The sequence below is a fragment of the Vipera berus genome, assembly GCF_964194415.1.
Source record: "Vipera berus genome assembly, chromosome: 11".
In the NCBI taxonomy this organism is placed as follows: Eukaryota; Metazoa; Chordata; class Lepidosauria; order Squamata; family Viperidae; genus Vipera; species Vipera berus.
The window spans coordinates 61215-87436 of record NC_138214.1 but is presented as its reverse complement, the minus strand read 5'-3'; the positions used below and the strand labels follow the sequence as shown (position 1 = coordinate 87436).

The 26222-nt window shown below is 44.6% G+C and overlaps 1 protein-coding gene across 2 annotated transcripts in view; it reads left to right on the top strand.

Moving 5' to 3' along the window:
- Positions 1-1832: 1832 nt before the first annotated feature.
- LOC308672993 (gamma-aminobutyric acid receptor subunit beta-4) overlaps positions 1833-26222 on the top strand; it is a gene marked incomplete at both ends in the record, with an annotated part of 37073 nt that continues 12683 nt past the window's right edge. For both annotated transcript variants that reach the window (XM_081336328.1, XM_081336327.1), the window contains 4 exons: positions 1833-1912; positions 5094-5182; positions 17302-17369; positions 22899-23119. In XM_081336328.1, the coding sequence (XP_081192454.1) occupies positions 1833-1912; positions 5094-5182; positions 17302-17369; positions 22899-23119 (458 nt within the window). The remainder of the gene's footprint in view (positions 1913-5093; positions 5183-17301; positions 17370-22898; positions 23120-26222) is intronic.

Below are 26222 nucleotides of genomic sequence, written 5' to 3'. Positions count from 1 at the left end.
GCTCTTCTTGGCTCAGGATGCCCTGCCTTGCCCCTGGAGCCAAGCCAGTTTGCCCACCGCGGGAGGAGGGCAGTGGCATCACCACCTTTCTCCTGCGCCCTGTTCTCGCTGAAGGGCGTGAGCCGAGAAGAGCGTGCGGGTCCCCTGGTCCTCGCAGGTGGCCAGCGGGAGGGAGAGGAGTACTTACGGCGGCGCGGAAGGGCTTCTCCTCTTCACAGATCCTGAGTCTAACTCAGCTCTCGATACTATCGGCGTGGCATCTTGAGGGGTTGTTAGCAGGGTGTTCTCCTGGCTGCCTAACCACACCTACTGTCGTCACTGTGGTGATGGGGAAATACTGCCAAGGATGCCTGATTGGCTTGTGGGTGGCCAATGGTCCGCATTTTTTGATTTGCTCGCTGAGATACAAGCACGTCTCCCAGGAATCTGCCAATGCCCGATTAGGAGGGGTGGTCATGTGAGCGCCTTCCCTCAAAAGTGGGGAATAGGGAGGGTGGGGGAAAAAGGGAAATGAACCACACACGGTGGCGCTAGGTCGATTTAAGCAGGAAATGCTAGTGCCCCCCCCCACTGGATAAGCCCGAGAGGGTTTAACCTGGGCTAGATCGAGGGAAAACAGGTAGCGGCCACTCGACTGACGAATGGTCCCTAGGACATCCAAGTGCGGGCGCCGTTCTCAAAGCTGCCGGGGGCGGGGCTACGAAGGACCTCAGTCCGAGAAGAGCCGTGTCGAGCTCAGCGGTTGGGGAGCAAGCGAAGGAAGGAGGGGCTCCCTCTCTCTTTGCCCCTGGCTCCTTTTGCCCCACCTCCCCCTCCCCCTCCTCGTGACGGAATTGGTGCGGGTCGGGGAAAATCCGCGGAACCATCTTCTGTTCATCCGCATGCGGGGGCGGCGTTTCCTCCTCTCCCTGGAAACACCCCCGCCGCCCTTCCCTTTCTTCTGGCTTCTTGCCGCCCCTCCCGTTATAGTCCATCCGTGCCAATCACTTTCCGCATCTCCTGCTCTGCAAATGCCACCCGGTGGGAACTAGCCGAGTGCGCAGGCAGCCCCTTTCTAAAAATAGGGACGGGGGACCCACGCAGGGGCGGGAGGGGGCTGCTGAGAGCCTGAACGGTGCGTGGCTCGCCGCTCTTCCCTCCCCGCTGCCCGACTGCTCGCATAGACCTCGCCTCTTCTTGGTCCGCCGCCCCGATCCCAAAGGAGGCGAGTAGGCAGGAGCGAATCTCGGCACGGCCGGATGGCGACGTAGCGGCAGGGCCGGGGGCAGCAGCGGAGCTCAGTAGGCAGAGCGGTCTCTCGTCTGAAGGCTCTTTTCCGCGGTCCCCCGCCCACTTTCCCTCCCTCCCTCCCTCCCTCCTTCCCTCCCACCTTCTCAGCCCTCGCCGTAGCCGTCGCCGTCGCCGCCGCCGCCGCCGCCGCCCGCGAGAACGGAGTCTACGTTTCACAGAGGCCGTTCGCGAGCGTTTGTCTCTGCTCGCTCCCGAGGGACCTGCTCCGTCGCCTGAGGAGAGCTCGCTCGCTCGCGCAACCGAGGATGCTGCTCTTGCCGCAATTGCCGCTGCTGAGGGCCAGAAGAAGTGGAGTATCGGGCCGGCGCTGAGGGACCCTCCCGTGCGCCCCTCCCCTCCCGCTTTCTCCCATCCTTCCTCCCTAAGGTTTAAATGCTTCATGTGATTAAAAAGCAGCCGCCGCAGCACCCCGACGTCGGGCATCCAGGATATCGGTCGCGGGCATCGGCCCTTCCTGCGCGCAGAGGAGGGCGACGAGCGCGGCTCCCTTCCACCCCTTCCGCCCTCCCCCTTCCCTCCCTTCCCTGGTCCTGGAGGTGGAAATGTGGAGATTTCAGGCACGCAGGCTGAGTGGATTCGTCTCTGCTTTGGCAGCTCTTTGTCTCGCCTGCTGCGCCCAAAGGTAAGAAGCGACGTCGGATCGGGGAGGCGAGGCTGGGCTGCAGAGACCCCCTCCCGCATTGTTTTCTTGCGCCACCCTCGAGTCGCCGGGAACGGGACCCGCTCAGTCTCGCGCGGGAGAGCTGCAGGCCGACGGAGCGGGCAAAAAAGGCTGACTTCGAAGGAGGCCTCTGGTGGGGAGGGCCCAATGGGAAGCAATTGCTGCTGACCGTTTGCCGCCGGAGTAAATCGCCGCTGTTGTTGCGCCTTCGGACCCCGAGGGAGCTGCTGGCGCCGCGGCGAGATGGGGATAGGGATCGGCGGTGATGAAGAAGCGGCGCCAGCACACCGCTGCCCTGCCAGGTTGGCTCTCGTCTGCACGCGATCCAATGCCGGACTCTAATTGCCAGCGTGTCGTTTGCCTTTGCCTACCTAACCCGGAAAGCCAGAGGAATCCCGACCGGGAGGCCGCATTTCTATCCAGGGTTCAAATCCCTTAAAGAGACAGACCTGTCCGGTCGTTGGCCCTGCTGGCATCTGGTGGGGAATTGGAATCCGACTATAAATAGGGATTTGGGTGTGTGTGTGTGTGTGTGTGTGTGTATTTATTTATTTATTTATTAAACTTATATACTGCCCTTCTCCCGTAGGACTCAGGGCGGTTCACAAGGTATGTTACAGTGTATTGGGTTTAGATAGAGATCACTGCCAAAAGAAATGCCTCTCCCCCCATTCTGGAAAGGTTATGAAGACTCTTTTGCAGAACTGGCCAGGAGCAGGAGCTGCTTTGGAAGCTGCTGAAGGACTTTTGCTAGTTCAGGGGGAGTCCATCCCCTCCCCCCAAGCCCTCTTCTGACCAGAGATAAGACAATAGGGCAAGTCTTAAGTTCAAGCCCCTTTGCCCTTCTCTCATATCAGGCTCTCTTTGGACATAATATACAGCATTCATCTAAGCAGTCAAATACTGAAAATTTGAACTGGAAAGTGGAGCTGTCTGTGTGCCAGACCATAAGCAGTTGGGGAAGAACTGATAGTCTAATAAGCCTCTATCTGAATAAGATCTCTGTAATTAAGAAGCTTGCATCATCACAGCAGGCCTACTCCGGTGCATCATCTTCTGAGCCATTCCTATGATACTCAGGTTAGGGTTAAGGGGAAAAACTCCTTGTAAAGAGCAACCTTTAGCCCATCATCAGATCTTTCTGTGTCTCTTCAAATTGCTCAAGTCCACCATAAGGTTGCCTGGAAGGGGAAAAAGAAGGACCCTGACAGATGATGTCAGAAGGAGGCAAGGAGCTGGAAGCTGATTCCATATAGCATAACTTAGGAGAGCTTTGCAGGATTGGGCCTTTGGTTCCCATTGGAAGACCAAAGGGGACTTGATCTGTAGAGTTATCAGATCAAGTCACACCACACCTTTATTACTGTCATGGTCTTCAGAATTGGGAAGTGTTTGTGCCTAGTAAGGAAGTGTGGTGCCACCAGAACTTGAGTATTTCCCCTCCATGATTTCTCCAATCTTCTTTTTTGCTCACCATAAGAGCTGGCCAGCACTGCCGTGACTATGCCTTCCAGTAACAAATCCCACGGATTTCATGCTTGAAGATAAACATCCCTCTAGTCAGTTTCAAATTTACCACGTTCCAGTGTCGTGAGATGATTTCCAGGAGGTCTATTCTTTTGGGGGAGAGAAAATGCTTTCCCTGATTTGATTGACCCACATTAGATATAAGTTTAGATCCTTTACATATTGCAAAACACCAATCTCCTGATCATTTGGATCATCCTTTTCAGTATTATGAGAAGACCAGAAATTGTGCAGAGCATTCTGAAAGTGACCACCCCATGAATCTTTGGAAAGGATGCATCAGGACACTGCCCAGCTTTATCAGCACGCCTGGTTGTCACCTCCTGGCCAAGAAGCACTGATTTGCCAGGGGCAAACCAACCACCCAAAGTCTTCTTCTAGTCTGACTCATTAAGCGGTCAAGGAGGCACCTTAACCCACTAACATTAGCACTAGCAGCAGCCATGGTGGAAAAGAAAGGTTTCCTTGGCTTGGCTAAAGATACACAAACATTCAGAGAGGCCACATGCTGCTTCTATCTGCTGATTGTGTCTGAATCACATGCGGGGTGATGGGCAGGAGGAGGAGCTCTGAAGGTACTCCTGCTTCTGGCCCACCTTGGCTGGCTGAGAGTCCTACTGCAGCTTCTGTTCACCTTCAATCTATGACAAAGGAAATGGTGCCTTTGCCTTGGGAAAGAGCAGTGAGAAGGGTGACTACATGAACCAGCCTGCAGGAGAACAAGGCCCTTGGGGATGGTTATAGTGCAATGGTTGCAGGAGTACGGAGGAGCTGCTGGGTTATGGGTTCTTGGCCTCAGGGCTACAGGGTTTTGCTTCCTTTGTGTCTCAACCTGCTTCCTTCTCCCCACCCCACCCCAATACTCTTTTCCGTCCCCTTTGGAGGGACAGAAAAGAGTATCGCTGGCCTCAGTCTGTAAGAGAAAACTAGAGGTTTAGGAAGGAGGCAGGCTCATCATACCAAGACCACTGAGGCCAAGATGGAGTCTTGCCTCTCACTGGCTGCAGAAAGGCAGTTGCTCTTTAGAGCATTTTCAGGGGCTCAGGAGTCTCCTGCCTGTCTGGCAGTGGGTGGAGCAGGGACAGCAGGAATGACAGCCATATTCAGGAAGCCCCAGGAGAATAAAGGGGGCAGAGCAGCTTCAGCGTCTTTTGTGTAAAGGCTGTGGCCTTGTGAGCTGATTTTAGAAGTTGCACATCTAACGAAAGGTCAAGCACAGGAGGTGTTATGGGGCAGAAGCTGTGAGGCTGTTAGGGCCCTGTCAAGAGGAATTAGGACACCATGAAAATTTGTGCACATCCCCCCTGGTATTCCCAGAAGGCTGGGGAAAGGGATGGAAACGGCACAGCAGCTTCTTGGCAGAACCGTCTGGGCTCAAGAGAGGTGGCAGGCAGTGGGTGCAACCTGACAGGAGATGCTGGTGTGGGAATTACCCAACCTGCTGCATTTGCACTGGCCGATCTCCCCCCCCCCCCGTGTTTCTCCAGCCAGAACAGCTGTTTCTCCTTTAGGTCTTCTTGGTCACTACAGTCCAGGATCTTGTGGGATGCTGGGTGTGGATGTGGGTGTGGGGCACTGATAGTGACCAGATCATGTTACCCTTTCTGTCTTCCAGCCCAGCTACTGGGAATATATCCGTAGTTAAAAATATTGTGGACAAATTGCTGAAAGGCTATGATGTCCGTCTCCGGCCTGACTTTGGAGGTATGTAGATCCTTCCGTTTCTTTTGCTTTGTCTGGGGGCTTGGTTCAAAGCAGACAGAGGCCCCCCAAGGCTACTTGGGCTCCTTTTGTCGCTCTGTAGTTGTTATGGTGACCTTTGCAATTTCCTTCCCTTTCCTCCATCATCCCCTGTTTCTTGGCTGGGCCAGGCAAACCATGCCTGATTAGAGCCAGTCTCCTCCAGAATCTGCTTTCAGTATTGAGAATGATGGAGGCAGGGGGAATAAAAATTGGCCTTGTCTGGCGGTGCCCTTTCTGCAGTGGTTGCTGCTACAGGCTTCCCGACACTTCCTGACTGCAAAGATCAAGATGTTGCTCCTTGCCCCAGCATCCTGTAATGTCACAGTGGTAGGTCAGTTACTCTGGCAAGGCCTCCCCTATCTGTGCCTTCCCAGGCTGAGGGTTCTTCCAATGGTGCATGAAAAAGGCGTGCCAAGGCAATCAGTTGTTTGCTTAGAAGTCTGCAGATTGGTCATCCCAAAGAGGAGTCGTCCAGGGGCATCACAAATAATCTGCAGTCAGGGAAACACTTCAGGGGCTAATCGTGTTAATCACACATTTTTGGCTGACAGATGTTAGGACTGGAGCTTTTGTTAGTTTGTTGCAGTGTACAGTTCTTCATTGTGTATTGGACATTGTCATGGTTCATGGTTGCTGTTTTTTTTCTTTGGAAATGTTTTGGGTCACCTTTATATTCATTTTGCTAAGATCCTTCAATATTAGTACTAATAACAAGGCTAAGACTATTGGAAGTGTTTTATACATATTTCATAGTTAAAACATAGCTTGAGTGACTATGTACTGAGTAACTGGTAGGGCAACGGAGTAACTGGTAGGGCAACGGAGTGTTTCTTGCAAAGAACTCTGTAGATCAGAGATACTAGTTTACAGAGAATAATATGCTTGAAGTAAAACTAGACTCTGGATGTGCTTGTGGTATCTTAGCATAAAATTTACCAAAACAGATGGTCACTTTCCTTAACATAATCAGAGAAAACTTTATGTGGTTAAGACTGGTAACGTCACCCATATATTCTCTTATCTTCTAAAAAGCAACATTGATCAAGCCATAAAGGATAGTAGAAGGTATCATATCATATGACATAATATCGTATGTAAGCTGATGACATAGAATGTATTAGAGGAATTACTGTAAAGAGCATGAATTAACAAATGAAATTTAAAAAATAGGAGGAAAGATGTAAAAGAAGGTGATCTGATTCTGTGGAGTGGCATTGATAAATATACGCAATTTTTCAGAGAAGTGTGAGATGGTGATAATAGGGATTTCATTTCCCATCTGCTGGGAATCTAATTCTACCAAAAATCAGAGGCCCAGTAAATTCTTGCTTTCTTGCTGATAAATTCATTTGCCAGAAGGTGGAAGAAAGAACAAAGGGTCTATTATCCCAGACCAAATTCTTACTAAAGGGATGAGTTGGTTGAAGAAGTCATGGTGAAGGAAAATGATTGTGTTAACCTTGAATTCATGATATCCAGGGGAGAAGGAACTAAGAAGAATCAGATCTGCATGCTGGACTTCAGAAGAACATATTTTTTGAACTCTGAAGAAAGGTAGGTTAGATCCTATGACTTGAAATCTCGAAGGAGAAATATGTCTAGGAACCATGGGAAATGAACACAGTTGTAAACAATTCCAGTAAGAAGAAAAATGGAAGGAATCTGATGGCCGAGAAGGTATCTGCATCATATTGGTGTGTTTTTAAAGAATTCTTGACTAAGCAACTACAGGCCCAAGATATAATTATGTGTAAGACTCTTGAGGAACAGGAAGAAAAACTGCAACCAAGACAACGGTCAGATAAAAGAAAGTTAAGTCCAAGACAGAAATATAATTTGAGAAAAACTTTCAGACTTGATGCTCCCTAGTTCTCTTGAAGATAAAGGGAAGGGGGTGAACCACATTCAGTCTTTTGAGATTGTCTTATAGTAACCTTATTATAAAAGCAGTATCAGCACTCGTGATTTCAGACTAGTCAGGACTACCTTGAAAGACTGACAAAGTTGGGAGATATGACAGTAACCCTTAACTTACAATACAGAGAGTATAAGAAAAGAAGATATTGCTTGGAACCCAAAGAAGAAGCTACAAAGCTACAAAGTGCTCAGATTTGGATGGGTGGAGCTTTGCTATTAGGGAGGATGAAAAAACACTGGATGGAACGATAACACGAAAGGGGCCGTGGATGAGAGGAAATGCATAGAAGGAATCAATGGCTGAAAACAAGGAGCACAAGAGAAATATATTGTAGAGAGGAAATGGTTAGTCGCCAGCCATGTGATGAAAAATAAATAAGTATTAAGATTAAAGGTGGCCAAGAAAGAGCAATACAAATTTGATTAAAAAAAATTAATACAAGTTTGATAGATTTTTTTTAAAAAAAGCCTCTTCAGGCTGTGGGGAAGAGAGGTAGTCTCCAGAAGACTGAATGGAATTAAGAATAAAAGGGATAAAATTTCAGGGATGAAACTGAAATGAGGGAATGCTGGAAGAAATCTTTTAGAGATTTTTATGGGTTTGGAATGGATGACATAAATGCTAGTATTTCTAGTGCTATAAATGAAAAGAAAGTCTCACATCCTTGTCAAATATTGAAAAATGATAAGATGGTAGTAAAAGAAGAATGTGGTTTCCATAAGGAGTAGCTTATGAACCGTTTAGCTTGCGTGAGGATGACCTCTATGCCGTGACTAGAGGAAGGCTGTGATTGTTTCCCTGCATACAGGGGAAAGCATCAAAGAGTCGGTGAAGCTAGTTTGGGCCTTGGAAGATGGAAAAGAATAACAAGAGTAACCGTGAACAACGGTGGGAGGTGCCGTGCAGCATCATGCCAGGCAGGGGGATACGGAGACCTTGTTTTGCCCTTCATCAGGTCATTGAAAAAGATATGCATGCAAGGAAACAGGTGTTACTGCATGTTGGATTATTTAGAGAAAGTATATGATAAAAATAGGGCGGAATTATTTTGGGCTTCATGGATAAAGAACTTGAAAAAAGTGGAACTTTGATGTTATATATGCTGACAGCAGCAACAATACTTTATGAACAAAAATGAAAGGATACTTTGATTTCCGCAATGGACAAATGGCTGCAGAAGTTGATGGAATTAGCAGAGATGGCTAAATTGACTGCTCTGATTAAAGAAAGCCATACTTGGAAACTACTTTAAGTGCAAAATAGAAAAAATGAAATTTTGATTTAGGGTTTTGTTGATTAGATAGGTTTGATTTTGGGTTTTGTTGATTAGATACATTGCTAATCAATGGCTAATATATATTATGAAGTAAAAGCAAAAAGTTGAAATTGTATGCTATTATCTTATTCTATTGCACCAAAAAAGCAGGAAGTCGATGCCTTTCTCTTTCTTTTCCATTTTACCCAACACTTTTTCCTCTTCCCCTTCTACTCCTCTATTTTCCCTTTATTTTCTTTTTTTGTATTTCTGTATTTTATACTTTGATAAACTAATTAAAAATTGAAATCAAAAGCAAAAATAGAATTTTAAAATATTTTGCATGAAAATGAAGTTAAAGTTAGGTTACTGAATGTGCTATAAACAATCCATGATGGAAATATAACATGGTGAGAATAAATACAATGGCTACAAAGTAATACCTCCACCATTATAATTCACCACCAGATGCTAGTGCCGGCTTCTAAGAAACTCTGCTCCGTGTGTGTGTGTGTGTGTGTGTGTGTGTGTGTGTGTTAGCATTTGTTCTTTCACTTCAGTTGGTGGGAAATTACTGTGAGGAAAAATTGTGTTGCTGTTATTTGTGAAATGAAAGCCTAGAGTGAGTACTCATCAATGTACCTGACATTTTTGACTGTTGAGGGAGTCTCTTCAGTTGAGATTCACTGCTGAATGCTGCTTGTTTATAGTGATGATGTGTTTGGATGTGGGTCCTGTGCATTGCTTGGCTAAATATATATATATTAGGGATTAAAGATAGTGAATTGGGAGGAGCCAATTTGTATGATCAAAAATGAAGTGCTGTAGATGACCTACGGCAGCAACCTCTGAGTTCCACATGAGAGTCAGATGAATCAATTAGGATCAACCAATAGATTATCAAAGGGAAATTACTGTCAAACATAGCATTTCATAGGAATGTGTAGGTCATATTATGGATCTTCTTCAATATCAGAAGGTTTGTTCCCAATGGATTCCTTGAATCCTATAGTAGCAACGAGAGCTTCAAGACTAAATTTGCCAGCAGTTATTGTCACACAGTAAGAATGAATGTAAGAAATTTCTTCATAGCATTGTGACAGCCAACAAAACATAGGCTCATCATTATTACCCAGAAATGAAGCATCTAAAAAGCTTCACATGGAAAAATCATCCAAACCCCAGCTTTGTTAGGTATAGGGTTACAGTTTTTTGGCATGCAGATGTGGTTATTTGCTTGGATTTCCTTGAACCTGGACCTGTTATCAACTCAGAAGGGTGTAGTGCAACACTCAAAATGTTGCAGCAATGATTAGGCAGAGTTTGGAAGCATCAGAAGTAAATTTTATTGCTATGTGGCCTCACACTTTATGAGCCACCCAAGAGGCAACTGTGAAGTTGGATCCCTCTTACCCATTTGACATACAGGCCAGACATAGCCCCATGTATTTATTTCACCTTTCCCAAGAAATGAAGGAATACCTTCATGGCCCTCTATTTGACTCAGAGGAAGAGATGGAAAGGGCTTTCAGGACCTGGTGGAAGAGATAAATGTGGAGTTCTTTAGTGATGCCTTTCAGAAGCTTGTCCATCCCCTGCACAGTGAATGGTGGCAACTGTGTGGACAAGTACTGTAAATACAAGTAACAAAGAGTTAATTTCAAGATTTATTTCCTGTTTCATTTATTATACTATCCTTATTTAAATCAAAGTTATGGAGATGGAGGCATTACCTCTCCTTCAACCCTCATAGAAAGCTTTGGGAATGATTCAGTACTGGAGTAAGTTAAGGGCATCAAGGACATTTGTTGTCCTCTAGATTGCTTAGCATGTTTGTGGATCAATGTATAAAAAGTGCTTGTGGTCATTAGAAGTTGGTTGGAAATGTGGACTTATGGATATCTTTGTATGCAGAAAATGTGGCTGGCTGAGAACCCAAATAATTTGTAGGTGATGTTCCATATTGAGTGATGCAACAAGAAGTATTACGGTAATTGGAAATTCTTGCATAAAAGACCCAGGTAGTTGTGTTTGACAAAGAAAAAAATAAGTGAATCATTACACGTTATATATCAGTTGAGAATTGTGAATTGTTGTACCTTGACATGTTCTTTATTACAGCTGAAAAAACAGGGAGGAATTTTAAGATGTGCGAATGCTAGTAGAACTGCAGACTGTTGAAGGTATTTGGAAGAAGCAGGGTAGAATAAGAAGAGAGAAAGTCAACAGAGAATCAGTTATGAATGAAGACGAAAATGAGTGACCCATTAAAAGAAGCACTGAGGCAGTTTATCATATGGGGACAATGAATGGGAATGCAATGGCCAAACAAATACATGAAGAAAGGTGAATGGGAGGAAAGAGCCTTGAAAAGTTTAAAGAATATAAAACAATGTTTGCACTAGAAGATGAATGGATAAAGCAAGCAAGGATGGAAAGAAATGCATTGGGAATGGTGCTAGAACAAAATGGTGCTTGCTTGCCTGTTTTATTTGATTTATTGCCCCCCCCCAATCTCAAATAAATAACTTCTATGGTAACAAATTTAAAATTTCATAAAAACCAAAGACCAAATTAGAGCATTGTGTGATGAATATGCACGTGTGTATTACAATTTTATACAGAAAGTCGTATTACAGAAGTTGGACCCTGAGGATGAGAGAGAGGCTTATCTGAGATTGTGAGTTCATAGCAGAAGTGAGACCTGACTCTGATTTCTATCTTGGTTTCAGGATCGCTCTCCATCCCATTTGGATGGTCAAGTCTGCAGTGCTTGAAGCCACTTCAGGAAATCATGTTTTCAGCTCACCTAGATTTCAGGCCCAGTCATAGAGTCAGTCCTCCAAATGTTGAAATGGCAGCAAGGGATCCAGGCTGCAGGGATTGGCCCTACAATTCAGCACAAGGGAGCCAGGGACTCAAAGGAGCCCAGAGGGTTCTTATTCCAGAAAGGGGCTTGGCTTCCAGCCATTCAGTAGGATGCCTGCTATGGTTCTAAGAGATGGAGTCAAGAAAGTGGGCTGACCCCCAAGTGCTTAAACTCCCAAGGCTCCCTTCATTCTTGGAGGCCGCAGAGAAAATGGTGGGCAGGCATTTGATAAACTGTTATGGGAAGAAGGCTACTGCCTGAATTTCATGGCAGGTCCCCCCTCCACAGGATATCCGTGGCTTGTCCTTCTTTTCTTAAGCAAAAAGAGGCATAGCCAATTCAAGATTTAAATCAGACTATTTGGAGATCCCAGTGGTGCACAAGCAGACTAGTGAAAGCTGAATACATGCCTCCGTTTCAGTGCACAGTAATTGCCCCATCTATGAATCCAAAACCTATTCCCCAATATGAAGTTCTTTGGTGTAAGTCAGGGACCCCTCCTGCTCATGTGTAGAGTTAGACTTCCATAGATGTGGCAGAGAGTAGTGTGGACAGGCTTTATAACCCTCCTGTGATGGCTGAATAATGCTATGAAGGAGCTATAAAATACTAATGAACAATGATGACTGTAGACTGGAATAGGGTAAGAGAGAAGATTTCCTTTATGGGGTTGTCCTATTGGGGTTCGAGGTTGCTTCAGAATGGAGTGGTCCTTTTGGCCTTAGTGATCCAGTGCATGATCTCAAGGTTAATCTGGCTGGCCTCTCTTCCTAGGTGTGCAACCATATGGAGGAGCTTTGTCAGACCTCTTTGCCTATTCTGGTGGGATAGATGGCTGTGGGCTGGGAGAGACTGGTTTTAGTTCCAATCCTGTGCTGGGGCCTGTTTGAACCACACAAAGGGCTCACACCTTCCTCCTTGGAGGGGTAGAGGGGATGAAGCAGGACTGGTCTTGATTTATAGGGCACGGAAACATCCCAGCTAAAGGGCAGGTCTCCTTTTATGAAGGCATTAGTATTGTGCCAAGAAAAATGAGCTATACTTTCTGCAAATATTAATTAACACATTTTAAATAGTTGTGTTATCCTGTACTGTTTTCTATTTTTTAACCTCATCGATTTATTGCACACCACCAGAATCATGTCTGAGAGATGGGCAGCTATATAAATGCAGTTAATATATCAATCTCTAAAAGGGTTCATCTGACGAACATGAAACAACTGATTGTTGCAAAGCATATTAATGGTAATGGTATAAGAAATGAAGTGTTTATGTTGGCCCTTTAAATTTATTGTGTAGTGTATTTTACTGAGCCTAATCTTCAGGAATTGCAGACTCAGTAGAAAAATCACAGAGGATTTCCTTCAGCCAGTGCCCAAACTTTTCTGAAAGTTGGCAATACATCACTGAATGACCTAAGACAGGAGGGTCTTCTCTGAGCTCTCTCTTCTGCAAGCACTTAGCAACCCTGGGCAACCATAATAAGGAGGTGCTGAACAAAGGCTTTCAATTGGCCAAACGTGCAACTTATGGGGTTAATGGAGTGGTGCAGCAGAATATATTTAAAAAGCAAAGTGAAATAGGTTAAGAACTCAACATTTCCGCCCCTGAAATATAGAAGTAAAAACTGGCCTGAGAGAAGCATGGAAGAGTCAGACAAAGTCCACTCCATCCTAGAACAGAACAGTCCTTTTATCCTTCTAACACAAACTTCTGGCCTGCTACTCAATCCCTACCCCAGGCATCATAACAACTGAGCTCCTAATTAAGTCGGTCTGCTTCCTGAGTGACCCCTACTATTATATTTCAAAAAATCAACTGGAAATAAAACCTGGTAATTTGCTTCCCTCCTGCATGTTTCCACTAGCTGTCCCCTCTTGATCCAGCTTCACCCTCTTGGCTTCCCCCATCTCTTCCAATCACCCCCTTCCACTCCTGCCTTCTGTTCATCACACCCCCCACCCCCGCCACATGCTTCAGTGCTGTATTGCAATGCTCAGGGTCCTCCTTGCCTACTTGCATTCAGATCCTCCTCTGTTTTAACATTCTGTGTCCTATCATGGGTTTCATCCAAGCTAAACCAAGCAATCCTTGCCACCATCTTTATTCATGCTGTTGATTTCTTCCCTCGGCAACCTCATTGTTCTTCCTAAACTGCCATCACCTCACTTGGAGCCATATAGAACATTTGGGGGCAAGAGTGACAGCAACTGTTAGCCCTGTGGACAGTAGGAGTACCCCTAGAGTTGTCTGCTACAAACCTCATTTATCTGCCCAGAGTTTCCAGTGTTTAGAGTGGACACTTCTTGTCCTTACTGCATAGACGCTAGAAGGCCTCTGCAGCCTACTGATATTCCAGTCTGCTGCTGTTAAGGTGCATTTGGAACCACTGATCAGCGACTGTAGGAACATGATGTTTCTCAAGTAGATCTTTAACTAAAATAACAGATGCTCTCTCAGCTTTTAAGTCAGTGGAGGGGGGGCAGTTGCAAATTCAGCCACTTCTGCTGGCCAAGCAAATCTCCAGTCTTGTGTGATAATATGCAAGGGGAGAATGAAAACAGCTGTGATTATCCTGAAGAAAACATCCTGTTCTCTATAGAGGGATCCTTATTTCCAGGTGTGAAATATGAGGACAGTATATGTGGTCCCCATCACCATCAGAAGACTATCAGTTCCCGGCAGAGCTTCCTTTGCTAAGCATCCAGTATCAAAGCCAGAGGCTGATGTAGTTTACTTATAAGAACTAACCTTTCTGTTTCTGTCTGACTAATTTCAGACAAAACAAATCCATGAGCGTTCTCAGAACAGGGAGCCACAACTTTTTCCCGATCCAAGTCATGCATTTGGCTTCTCGGCTGTGTGCAGGGAGTCTCTCTGCCAAAAGGAAATAGGCCAGTCTGAAAACTACGTATGTCTGCCTGGGTTTCTAACCATGTCTCAGCACTCTACATACATTTCTATGTTCCTTGCTTCTAGTCCATCTCTTGTCAGCCCTTTTAGGTAGGCAAGATAAAGAAATGGGCTGCTAGGTGTCTTGAAATATATTGCAGTTAGGGTCTTCTTGTAACAGTCTTTAAAGCCTGTTTAAACTTCAGCTTATACCTAATACAACAAGTGGAATTGTTTTGAGTTTTTTTCAGGACTTAAATGTATTTGTGATAATGGCTTGACATAGTCCTGACCCTTTTCTGAATCAAACTCCCATTCCATCACACATATTAACCAAAGTTCTCTGTTCAAATTATAAAGTTATTAAAATATTTGTGAAACCATAAAACAATAAAATGTACAAAATACAATTAGTAATAACACTGAAGATATATATGTAAGCCATCCAAGAGCAGAGTAGGACTTTCAAACCAAACTGATTCCAAACTCAAATTAATGCACCGACAAGATACAAGCAGCAGAGGGGCTTCCCTGCACTCCATTCCTAAGAAGGGATTCTCTCCCCACCCAGAGGAGATATCCCCTCCGCCCTGTGCGTTCCCACAGAGAGGGCCTCCTCAGGGTGCCTCCGGTCAGAGAATGCCTCCGGTCAGAGAATGCCGGCTGGTGGCCCCCAGGGGGAGGGCCTTCTCTGTGGGCGCCCCGGCTCTGTGGAATCAACTGCCGGTTGAGCTCCGGATGGCACCGGATCTCCGCTCCTTCCGGCGCGGGTTAAAGACCCATTTATTCGAACAAGCTGGCCTGGCCTGATGGGGAGTTAACTTAGGGTTTTAATATTTGTATATTCTTACTGTTTTATTTTGGGCAATAATTTAATTCTTTTTTAACTTTTGTACTTTTGTATTTTTATTATATGCCCTGTTCACTGCCCTGAGTCCCTCGGGAGAAGGGCGGTATAAAAATTTAATAAAACTTAAACTTAAACTAAACAGTAATGGAAGAACCCAAGCAGATACATAAAGAAAAAGTCTCTGGTCCCAAGTTGTTCCAGGCTTCAAAAACCAGCTCGAACTGGGCCGGGAATTAGGCCAAGAAAGGAACGGGCACCCAGCGCCATTAGAAGGATCTTGACGTGACACAGTTCCAAGAGATAGCTAATTGAATAGAATAGAGCTGGAAGGGAGTTCTTCTAGTCCAGCCCCCTGCTGAAGCAGGAGAACCTATACCAGCTATAGCCTGCCAGCTCTGTTCCAGGCTAGCTGAAGTGGATGAACTGTTGTCAGGGGCAGTCACACCCTGCAGCGTTCCAGCTGAGATTCTCTGGTCTCTGCCAAGAAAGCTCTAGGTAGAAGATGATAAAAGTTTTCCTCGCCATCAAGATCACCTGAGACAGCACAATTCTCCCTGAAACAGGCTGAACACTATTCAGATGAATATTTGGGCCTTCTACCAACTATTTCTGTCTTGTCTGGACTTTGTTTCAATTTTCCCAATATCACCCAATTAATTACTATGCTCAGGCATCAGCTCAAGACATAAATGCTCTTAACTCCCTTTTTATGATCCTGTAATCCCTTAATTTGGGGTAGAGTCAAGGTGACTGGATGGAGAGGAAAGGCTGGATACAGTGAAGATAATTCAGCCCTGATCCCTGTAAGGTCTCCCACAACCTGTTGAATCTTAGCCTGAAAAATTTCATGCCATTGAGAGATAACTGTTAATTCCTCAGCATCATCTTCTGGAAACAACCAGTAAACAAGAGGAAAATTAACTCCTTCCCTATTTCCAATGATCTGGAGGAACGCCATAATTAAAGTCATCCAAGTGTTAATAGAATAAAAGAGTAGCAGATTGGAAAGGACATTGAACGTCTTCTAGTCCAATCCCGCTGCCCAGGCAAGAGACCCTATACGATTTTGGATAAACAGCTGTCCAATCTCTTCCTAAGAGCCTCCAGTGTTAGAGCACTCCTCATTTCTGAAATTGTTCCAAAAGAATAAGCAAGGAGTCCTGTAGAATCAACAAAGACATGTATTCTGGGAGCTGCTAACCAAGATTCTGATTCCTCAACTCTTGCGGTTCTTTAAATTCTTTCTCACCTAACCCTAACCTTTGATCATGGATCGCCGCTTGTCACCTTCGTGGCGTTCATAGTGTTTTGCCTTAATTTTCTTTCACCAGGCCTTTCAGATTTTATTTATTTTATTTTAATCCCATTTATATCCCACCCTTCTCCGAAGACTCAGGGCGGCTTACAATTTAAAGCACAAATCAATGTGCTTAGCAATAGATTGGCTGGATGTTGTCATCCCCAACTGCAGAGGGAGATGCTGAAGGCAAAAGAGCTCCTGAGAAAGTGAATGGTCCAGCCAGAGGTCCCACCAAGCAGTTGCTTGTGCAGAGGGGACATTCAGAGCAATTTAGCATCATATCTTTCAGTGTCCTTTTAAATGAAATGCCATTGCTCTTTATTTTTTTCATGAATGAACTCTGATTACAGGAGACCAATTAATGGGGCAAAAGGTAGCATCCTTTTTTCTTCTGTAATTTAGAAAGAAAAGCAATTTCATGTTCTTTCAGAAGGCCCTTTGATAGGGTCTTTTATTCTGGAGCTTTATATTTTTCATAGTATTTATGCATATGTGTCTTGGGGATGCTTGGGAAAATCAGTCAAAACTGAAACAATTAGCCTCACTGTTGCTTGTAATCATGGCTTCTCTTCTACCTGGAGTGGGGAATTAAATCTTTTTTAGTCAACTGTTGGTTCTCATAAAAGAGGCTTCCTTCTCCCATATCCTGACGTGAGGTTTACCAAGGCTTCCATGGCATTTAGCAGAGATTAGACATGAACACTTTATTATCAGTTTCAAAACTTGTCCCTATCAGAGATATATGTTGCTTAGAAGTGAACTGCTGGATTCTTGGTGCTAGGCTTAGGCTTGCAGTGCTTTTGTTGCCTGGCCTGGTGATGAAATATCTGCAAGAAAAGAATCAAACCCAAAGAGCATCAAGAACTCAATTCACTTTATCCATTTTATGAGAGCTTGAAGTTTTATTCCATAAAGAAAAATCAGGGTTGATTATCCATAACAGACCTAAATTAGTTCAATTTGCATGGGGACTAATCCTACCTCCTTGTGCTTCAGGTAACCCCGTTACTGTCGGAATGAGCATCCATATTTCGAGCATTGATCAGATTTCTGAAGTGAATATGGTGAGTATGAATGAGAATAACAAAATCATTCTTTTTGGGAATTCCATATCCTGCAACCAATTGAGCAAACCCAATTTGAATTGAACAGAGAGGCATTAATGTTCTCATCGTCCTCATTTGCAAATGGTGTTTAGCTAGAAGTGAAGTATACCAGAGCATGGGGAATGCATGAGCACACATTCAAACATGTGATATTGTATACATATACAATATAAATATATTATTTAATGCCATGCTTTTGCCATGGGAATTATTTGCAGCAAATTCTACTTTATTCTGATGGCAAATGTCAGACAGGAAAAGACTTTTGAAATACGATAGAAAAATCTGTCTTCAGTTAATAAGTGATCTTGTATTGTATTGACAACCAATGGAGTACTTGCAACCTCCCCCTTCACCCCACTGTTTTTTGCTCTTTTGAAAAGATTCTGCACTGAGTTCAGTGACAAGACTTGTTAGACTCTACCATCCTCTGGGGGGGGGGGCTAGAATAGATGTGAAAACTCCACCCCGTAAAGCTTCGCATACTTGTCTAAATGGAGAACCTCTCCACTGGGGTATCCACAACCAGAGGACCTGCTCCAAAGAAGAGGCAGGCAATTAGAAGTCCTATTCATTCTGCATTGAGATTTTCTGAAAAATCTTAGATAACCATGGAACTAGAATGAATAGTTTTTATATACTGACACTTGAGAATGTGTTGACCACCTTTTCTTGACCAGGATGTCCTACCAGAGCTAGATAAAACTCTATATGTTTTCTCTGATCTTCCTAGTTTATAGCAGAAAGGAATAGGGGCTAATATTTTTACAAACTGTCCCTAGATTTCAATCACAGGAAGACGAGGAGGTCCAGCTTCTGACACTTGCCTAACATAGCGGTCATTATAATATATACTGCTCAAAAAAATAAAGAGAACACTTAAACAACACAATGTACTGTATTTATAGTAGGATGTCTTATTTTGTGTTCCCTTTATTTTTTTGAGCAGTATATTTAGGGACTGAGTCTGAAAATTAATTATTGTGCAGATTCAAAATGTTGAATCCCTTCCCCTTCTACCTGAATTCGTATCTAATTCCATCACAGGTGGGAGTATTAACAAAGAGCAGTTTTTAAGCCTTAATCTTAATTGGTTTGAGAAAAATAATGTTTACAAGTTTAGATCTAGCTAAGGCAGAAATTTTTGGTTGATGGAAGAGAGTTGTTTTTTTTAATGATGTCAGATGCTAATGTGAGGGACTTGTTTTTTATGGAGGATTATAGTGGACACTAGAAAACCACCAAACTCCAAACTTCTTAATGATTACTACACGGTTCATTCCATTACCTGATCTACTGAGAACAAGCACAAGTTCATTCTGGCCACTGAGGTTGTAATGGTAGGAAAAGGGCTGGTAATTTCTTTGCATGATTTATTTTGAATGAAAAATTCCTCCACTGGAGCAAAACAGGTTAAAATATTTCATTTGAATGGGAGAGCCTTACTTCTGCATTGTCTTTTTAAAAGTGAAGGACACCTTTTTAAAGGTGAAAGCATTTCACAATATAATGAAGTGTTCATTGAGATAGATGATGGTCTCAAGCCATTCCATAACTAATTCTTGTTTCTCATGAAAGGTATGGTTGACCTAGATCTTCCTGAAGTGAGAAAAAGTGAGGAACCTGAAATGGAGTTTTGGACAATGGGAAGAATAACAGAGTAACAAAGTTGGAAGGGACCTTGGAGGTTTTTTAGTCTAACCCTCTGTTTGAACAGGAACACCTACATCATTCTGGACAAATGGCTGTCCATGCTCTTCTTAAAAACCTCCAGTGATGGAGCACCCACATCTTCTGAAGGCGAGCCCTTCTCACTTTCAGGAAATTTTTCCTCAGTTCTAGGCTGGATCTCTCCCTCTATCTATTACTTCTTGTCCTGCCCTCAAGTGCTTTGGAGAATAGGTTCACCCCCTCTTCTCTGTGACAGCTCTTCAAATATTGGAAGACCGCTATCATGTCACCCTGCTAGTCCTTCTCTCCATTAGCCTAGACATACATAGTTCCTGCAATCGATCCTGGTATGATTTAGCTTCCAGCCCCCTAATCATGAATGTAGCTCTTCTTTGCACTCCTTCTAGAGTCTCAGCATCTTTTTGTATAGCGGTAACTAAAACTAGATGCAGCCTTCCAAGCGGGGTGTGACTAAACTGGCCTAAAGTGGTCCTATCCCTCTGTTGATGCAGCCTAGGTAGTACTACGTTGGCTTTTTTGACACAAATGTGTGTTGTGATGCAGACACTGTCTTGACTTAGCTGTGTGTGATGTCTTGATGCAAATGCAAAAGAATGGAGTTGTGATGTCACAATATAGCCTCCTCAGTGGAAAAGTTGTGATATTAGCCTAAAATGAGCATACGCTAATTCTTAAAATCCTGCTTCCAAATTTAGCAGGAAGCTAAATTACATTTGCTTTGTAAGGGGACCTTTCCACGTGGAGACACCCTACAGAAGATTCAGGAGAGGTTGACCTCTGTTCTCAGCATTCTGGGCTTGGCTTTTGCCTTAGATGCCAGGTAGCCTCAAACTGGGGTCCTAAGAAGGAGGCTCAAGGAGAGGAGCTCATAAGAATCTCTTCTCTAAGAACACTTTTGCTTCTCTTCTATAATATTTCATGCTGATCATCTCTGTCATTTCCTATGGCAACAAAATCAATAGTCTAAATATACCTTGAGAAAGTGGCTTCCTTAGATATGCTACATATCATGGGTGTCCAACTTTTGGCTTGAGTGAAGAGGAATCACCTCGAGCTACATATAAAATATACAATATAGTTAATATATTAACCTTATACAATCCTAGCACCTCAGTAAAAAGCTATGTCAAATTGCTTCAGGATGTGGTTATTGCTGAGTGATGGATGGGGGGCCACCAGGTACAGTAGTGCACTGTGAGGATGGGGCTTTATGCAGCCTCCTCACAGGGTGACAGTCAGGCTGAGTTACTATGGAGACAGGCTAGCTTGGATTACTGCATGCTCCTGATCATATGATTAATTAAGCTCCAAGTATTGCTTCAGCAGAGGAGTTTTCTTGCAGTAGAGGGTCAAAAAAGAAGAACATTCAGATTAATTTTGCCAAAGAATCTATTCATCTCCTGGTTGAATTCCTGGCCCATAATATTTCTATACAGTAGTCCTCAACTTACAACAGTTCATTTAGTGACAGTTGAAAGTTACAACAGGACTGGAAAAAGTGACTTATGGCCATTTTTCACACTTATGTCCATTGCAGCATCCCCATGGTCACATGATCAAAATTCAAGCACTTAGCAACTGGCTCATATTTATGACATTCACAGCATCCTGGAGTCACACCTTCTGACAAGCAAAGTCAATGGGGAAGCCAGATTCACTTAACAACCGTGTGACTAATTCAACAGCTGCAGTGATTCACTTAACACTGTGGCAATACACTGTGGCAAGAAAAGTCACAAAATGAGGCAAAATTCACTTAATAATTGTCTCACTTAGCAACAGAAATTTTGGGCTCAACTGTAAGTCGGGGACTACCTGTATTAGATTTCTACCCTGCGTTTCACTCAGGAACAAAAGGCAAGGGACCCGGCATGCCTTCCTCCTGCATCCCCACAGCCTCCGCTGCCACCTGGTGAGGCTGATTGGACTGAGCAGGAATGACTGGCACCAAGGTACCCTATGAGATGAGGAGGTAGCAATGGACCATGGCGTGTCCATTGGGTTAGGTAGAACCCCCTGCTTATTTTTAAAGTCAGATTTATTTCCACCTTTTCTCCAAGGGCTCTAGGCAAATTATACAGCGTGTCCCCTTACTGTATATCCCCAAGAGCCCTTCTGCGAGGCAGGCTGGGAGGGAAGACGTCCAAAGTGCCCCAGGCAGTTTCAGTGGCGGGGGGGGGGGGGGAGCCTGGCTCTCCCTGGGGCTAGTCCAGCACCCTCCTCGTTTTACTGTGCTTGGCAAGGTGAAGGTCCCATTGAGACTTAGTAGCAGGGAGTTGTTAAAACTCCTTACTGCCCCCTCCTTAAGTTTTTTTTTTACATAAGCCAGGGGTACATGGGTGCTGCTGCTGTTCTGCTTTCCCAGGGACATTTGTTGTGCTGAAGAGCATATCTGGAAGTGTGTGTGTGTGTGTGTGTGTGCGCGCGCGTGCGCGTGGCGCCTAGGAACTGTTCTACTGTTGGAGCAGGCAGGCAGTTCAGGATGCTGGTCTCACTCTGAGAGGAGCCCGGAGGCAGTCAGGGAGCCCTGCTGGAATAAGACACTCTAGATGCATTTCCGATTTCCTTCTTCCTCTTCTTTTGTTCTTGCCTGCCAAGTGTGAGGAAGGGGAGGCTTGGGGAGGGGAGGGGAGGGGAGCACTTGGGATTCCAAGGCAATGAGCTGTTGCTAGGCAACAGGACAAAGGGATCTAATGAGATTGTGCAGCCCCTTCTTGCTAGTAGGTGGCCCCAGGCACCTTCATTCTTGGAGCACTGCTTCCTTCCATGCAGAAGGCTTGTCCCTCACCTGGGGGCCTGCAGATGGGCTGGGTCTCCCCCTCAGCAACTGCCAGGCAGGCATTTTTCTGGGCTGCTCTCCAGTTCTTTCCAGCATTCACAGCTCTGCATTCCTATCTCTATAACTTCTTTCTTACCATCGTTCACACAGAATTGTTTTTTCATACCTCTGATTAGCATAATTTCAGAAATAATAAAGTTTTAATAGTGCTGCATTTTTGGAAATTATTCTCTTTACTCTAAGCAGGTCTTAAAGCAAAAGCTATGCAAACCCAAAAGAGCAGTGAGGTGGTTGAACATGGAGGCCACTCCGTCTCCTCTTCCTCCTCCGACTGAAATGTGGAATGAAGATCATCCCAAGAAATGGGACATATTTCTGTCAAGCCTTTGGGCAGGCCAGAATCTGGGTGACACCCCACCCCCCCAAGGGACTGAAGTGCAAGCAGTGCAAAGGGAAGGCAGACACAGACAGGCAGAGAAGAGCAACAAAGATGATCAGGGGTCTGGAAGCTAAACCATATAATGAACAAGTGAGAGAACCAGGTATGTCTAATCTAATGAAGAGAAGGACTAGGGGTGATATGATAGCAGTGTTCCAGTACTTGAGGAGCTGTCATGATAAGAAGGGGTCAACTTACTTTTCAAAGCAACTGAGGGCAGGACAAGAAGCAATGGGTGGCAGATCATCAAAGAGACACCCAACCTAGAATTAAGGAGAATTTTTTTGACAGTAAAACAATCAGTGGGATAGTTTACCTCCAGAAGTTGTGGGCACTCCATCACTGGAGGTTTTCAAGAAGAGACCAGACAACCATTTGTCTCCTGCTTAAGCAAGGGATTGGACTGGAAGACCTGCAAGTTCCTTTCCAATCCTACAGCATTATTTTATGTTCTATGTCTTTCTCAGAGAATTCAGTTGCCATCAGATGCCCTGACATTCTCTGTGCTTCTGCCTAGAAAAGACAGGTGGCCATTCTTCTGACATTTAGCCCATGGCTTCTCCACTTGTGTTCCCAGGACTACACCATCACCATGTATTTCCAGCAAAGTTGGCGAGATAAGCGTCTAGCATATAGTGATCTAGCCCTAAACCTCACCTTGGATAATCGCGTGGCTGACCAGCTGTGGCTCCCTGATACCTATTTCCTAAATGATAAGAAGTCCTTCCTGCATGGGGTAACAGTCAAGAACCGGATGATCAGGCTTCACCCAGATGGGACTGTTCTTTACGGCTTGAGGTGAGTCCAAAAGAAAGCATTTAGTCTGGATTCTACCCTTTATTTTCTAGTAAAATGAGGAGAAAGCTGGCTTTTCTGTGGTGTGTTTGTATTGCAATTGTACTTAATAATATCAATATATTTTCCCAGTAATTTAGAAAAATGATCTGGGCTTGAATTATTTGTATGGGCTCCAAAGTTACCCTCAGTAGCATTTCAAAAAGGCTTCTCATCTTAAGTCAAAATCTAGAAATAAGAAATTGTGGTTTTCTCATAATCAGTGTATTTGTGGCAATGCTGCAATAGTTTGTGGCCAAAATGCATGAGTTACACATTGACCTCTAAATGGTTATTTCAGTTTTCACAGGACAATTGCCCTGGACAAAGTTTTGGCTTAGACCAAACTAAGGGATTCCATTTCCCCTTCCTGGCTTAGAAGAATGTGTGGTCTCCACACAAGGGGGTTAATTGAGTGCAGTTGTAATGGTGTGTAGCTAACAATCCATAAGAAACATTCATTTTGGATTGAATTCCTTTGTAGCATAGAACTCTTTAGAAGCTATGCTATGGTCACCAGAGGCATAGGAGAGGGATAGAGTCCACCTGATCCAAAGCTAGAGGAAGATATTTGTTAGAGATGGCCAAGTCACTATGGATAATAGTGGTGGATAGTTATCGATGAGCCTGGACTCTACTAAAATCTGAGGCAATATGATCATGCAAAGCTGAAAATTTTAAAAAGGTGGTTATCTGACCCAACCGTGAAGGAAACAAGTGGTATAGTGCAGCACTGAAAATCACAAAAATACAAGGGTAACTAAGAAAAGGCAGAAGTAATCAACTACTTCCACTTGGGTTTCATATTTTTTGAGGAGGGGATATTAGGAAGAAGACTTGAGGGCATATATGGCTATGTCAGGATAAGAGTATGCATGGAAAGTATCAAAGAACAAGAGTGGATCACAAACTCCGTATGAATCAGCAACAAGTGACAAAGCTGCTAAAATGTCAAATTCTCTATCATTTGGGGCTGATATACAACTGTATATCTCCGTTCTGGGTGAAGTGAGTGATGCAGTGGATGCCCTTTGGCAGTGCCTGGAGGCTGCGGGGGGGTCTGCATGGGGAACGACAGACTTCAACTGAACTCTAGTAAGATGGAGAGGCTGTGGGTGGGCCTTTCTGTGTCCAGGGATTTATCATCTTTGATCCTGGATGGGGTCATACTACCCCAGACAGATCTGGTATGTAACTGAGGGGGCCTTGCTCAAAGTTCAGGTGGCAGCCATGGCCAGGAGGACCTTTTCTCCTTGTGTGCCAGTTATGCCCCTTCCTGGACAGGGAGGGCATCTGCTTGGTATGTATGCTCTAGTCATCTCCCAACTGGACTACTGCAACTTGCTCTATATGGGGTTACCCTTGAAAAGAAGCTTGAACTGGGTGCAGAATGCAGCTATGTGAGCCATGCTGGGTGCCCAAAGAAGGGCATGTGTATAACACCTCTGCTCCGCGAACTGTACTGGATGCCAGTTTGCTTCTGGGTCCAATTCAAGGTATTGATTATTACCTATAAAGCTCTACATGGCATTGAGTCGTGGAACCGGCTTCACCCCAACACATTAGCCCACCCCACTAGTTCAGTCAGGGAAAGCAGGCTACAGACCCATCAGTCAAAGAATTTCCACTTCTGCCACCACCTGTGCATTGTGGAACATCTTATGCCCCAGAGGTGAGGAAAGCCCCCACTCTCTTGGTCTTCCACAAAGGATGCAGGGCCCCCACAGCCATGGGACTGGATGGCCCTATGGAAAACACCTCCCCCCGCAGCCTATATTAACAACTCCTACCCTCCCCATCTTGGTACTCTCCATCTTTTGTAATTTTATAATATTTTATATTTTTAAATTTTTAAATCTTCAATTATTCTGTTTTAATGAATCCATTGTAGCAAGAGGAATCTCACCAACCATAAAAAAATAGAAATTGGTGGTTCTCTAAATGTTGCTCCTCTATCACTCTCAGAGACCCAAGAGCTGCTCTCTGGAATTTCAAGGAAGACCCACAGGTTCTGTTCCTCCGTCTCCACAAAGAGCACCAACCAATTTGTGGCTCTTGTGAAGAAGGGCTGGTCCTCCCTAGAAAAGATGCTCTTAATCCAGCTGCTGCCTCAGGGAGTGCCAACTGGCCTCTGGCAGCCAGCCCATTCCTGGGAGCTGCAGCTAGCCTTTGCTTAGCCCCTCCAGGGAGAAGATGCTCCCAGCTTTGTACAGACAGCCATGTACTGAACAGACCCACCCCACCCCCAGCATTTGGCAAAATGGTCCCGATCTATCTGAAGGTATGCTTTTCCTAAGTTCCCCATCCCGTTCCATCTATTTATAGGGCATGAGACAACAGCAGAGGCACCCACAAGGCTTCCCATTACAGACAGATCAAATTATCAGGTCACTGTTGGTTATCTCCCTGCCTCCATTTTCTTTTGCATCCTCATGGTCTACATTCCCCTGCTGGTTGCGGTCACCTCATTGTCTTCTTTCTCGCTCCATGTTCCTGGAGAAGCAAGCACTCCCTTTAGATAGAGGAGACGTGCTTGAGGACTGCCTTAAGCTCAGCCTCTGAACTGCACCCATTCAGAGACATTTGCCAGGGGCTGCTGAGAATCCTTCTTTAGGGAAACTGAGCCTTGAAAATTAAACTGGAGCTCCAATCAGAAACAACACACAGATCTCACGCAGGGCTTTAACTTAATGCAACAGAAGGATTACTCTGAACTATCATCATTCATCATCCATTTTTAACAGCACCAGCTTTGTTTTGTCTGGATTTAGCTTGAACAACTCAGATTCTACCTAGGTGACATGAGTTCAGGTTGGAGGCAGTTGCTCCAATGCTTTCTTGGATAACATGAACTAAAGTGCCCATTAAAGCCACACCGTGCTATACATGATCTCAGCTGGCAGCGATTTATAGAAATTTAAAACTGCCCTGGTGATGATAATAATACCGAAGAACCCACTGCGCAGCTCCAAGATCACATAATTTCACCACGGATCTGTTCACTGCACCCTTGTGCACTCACCTGATAATTCACTGGCATTTTCTCTATGAAGTATGTGCCAGGTGT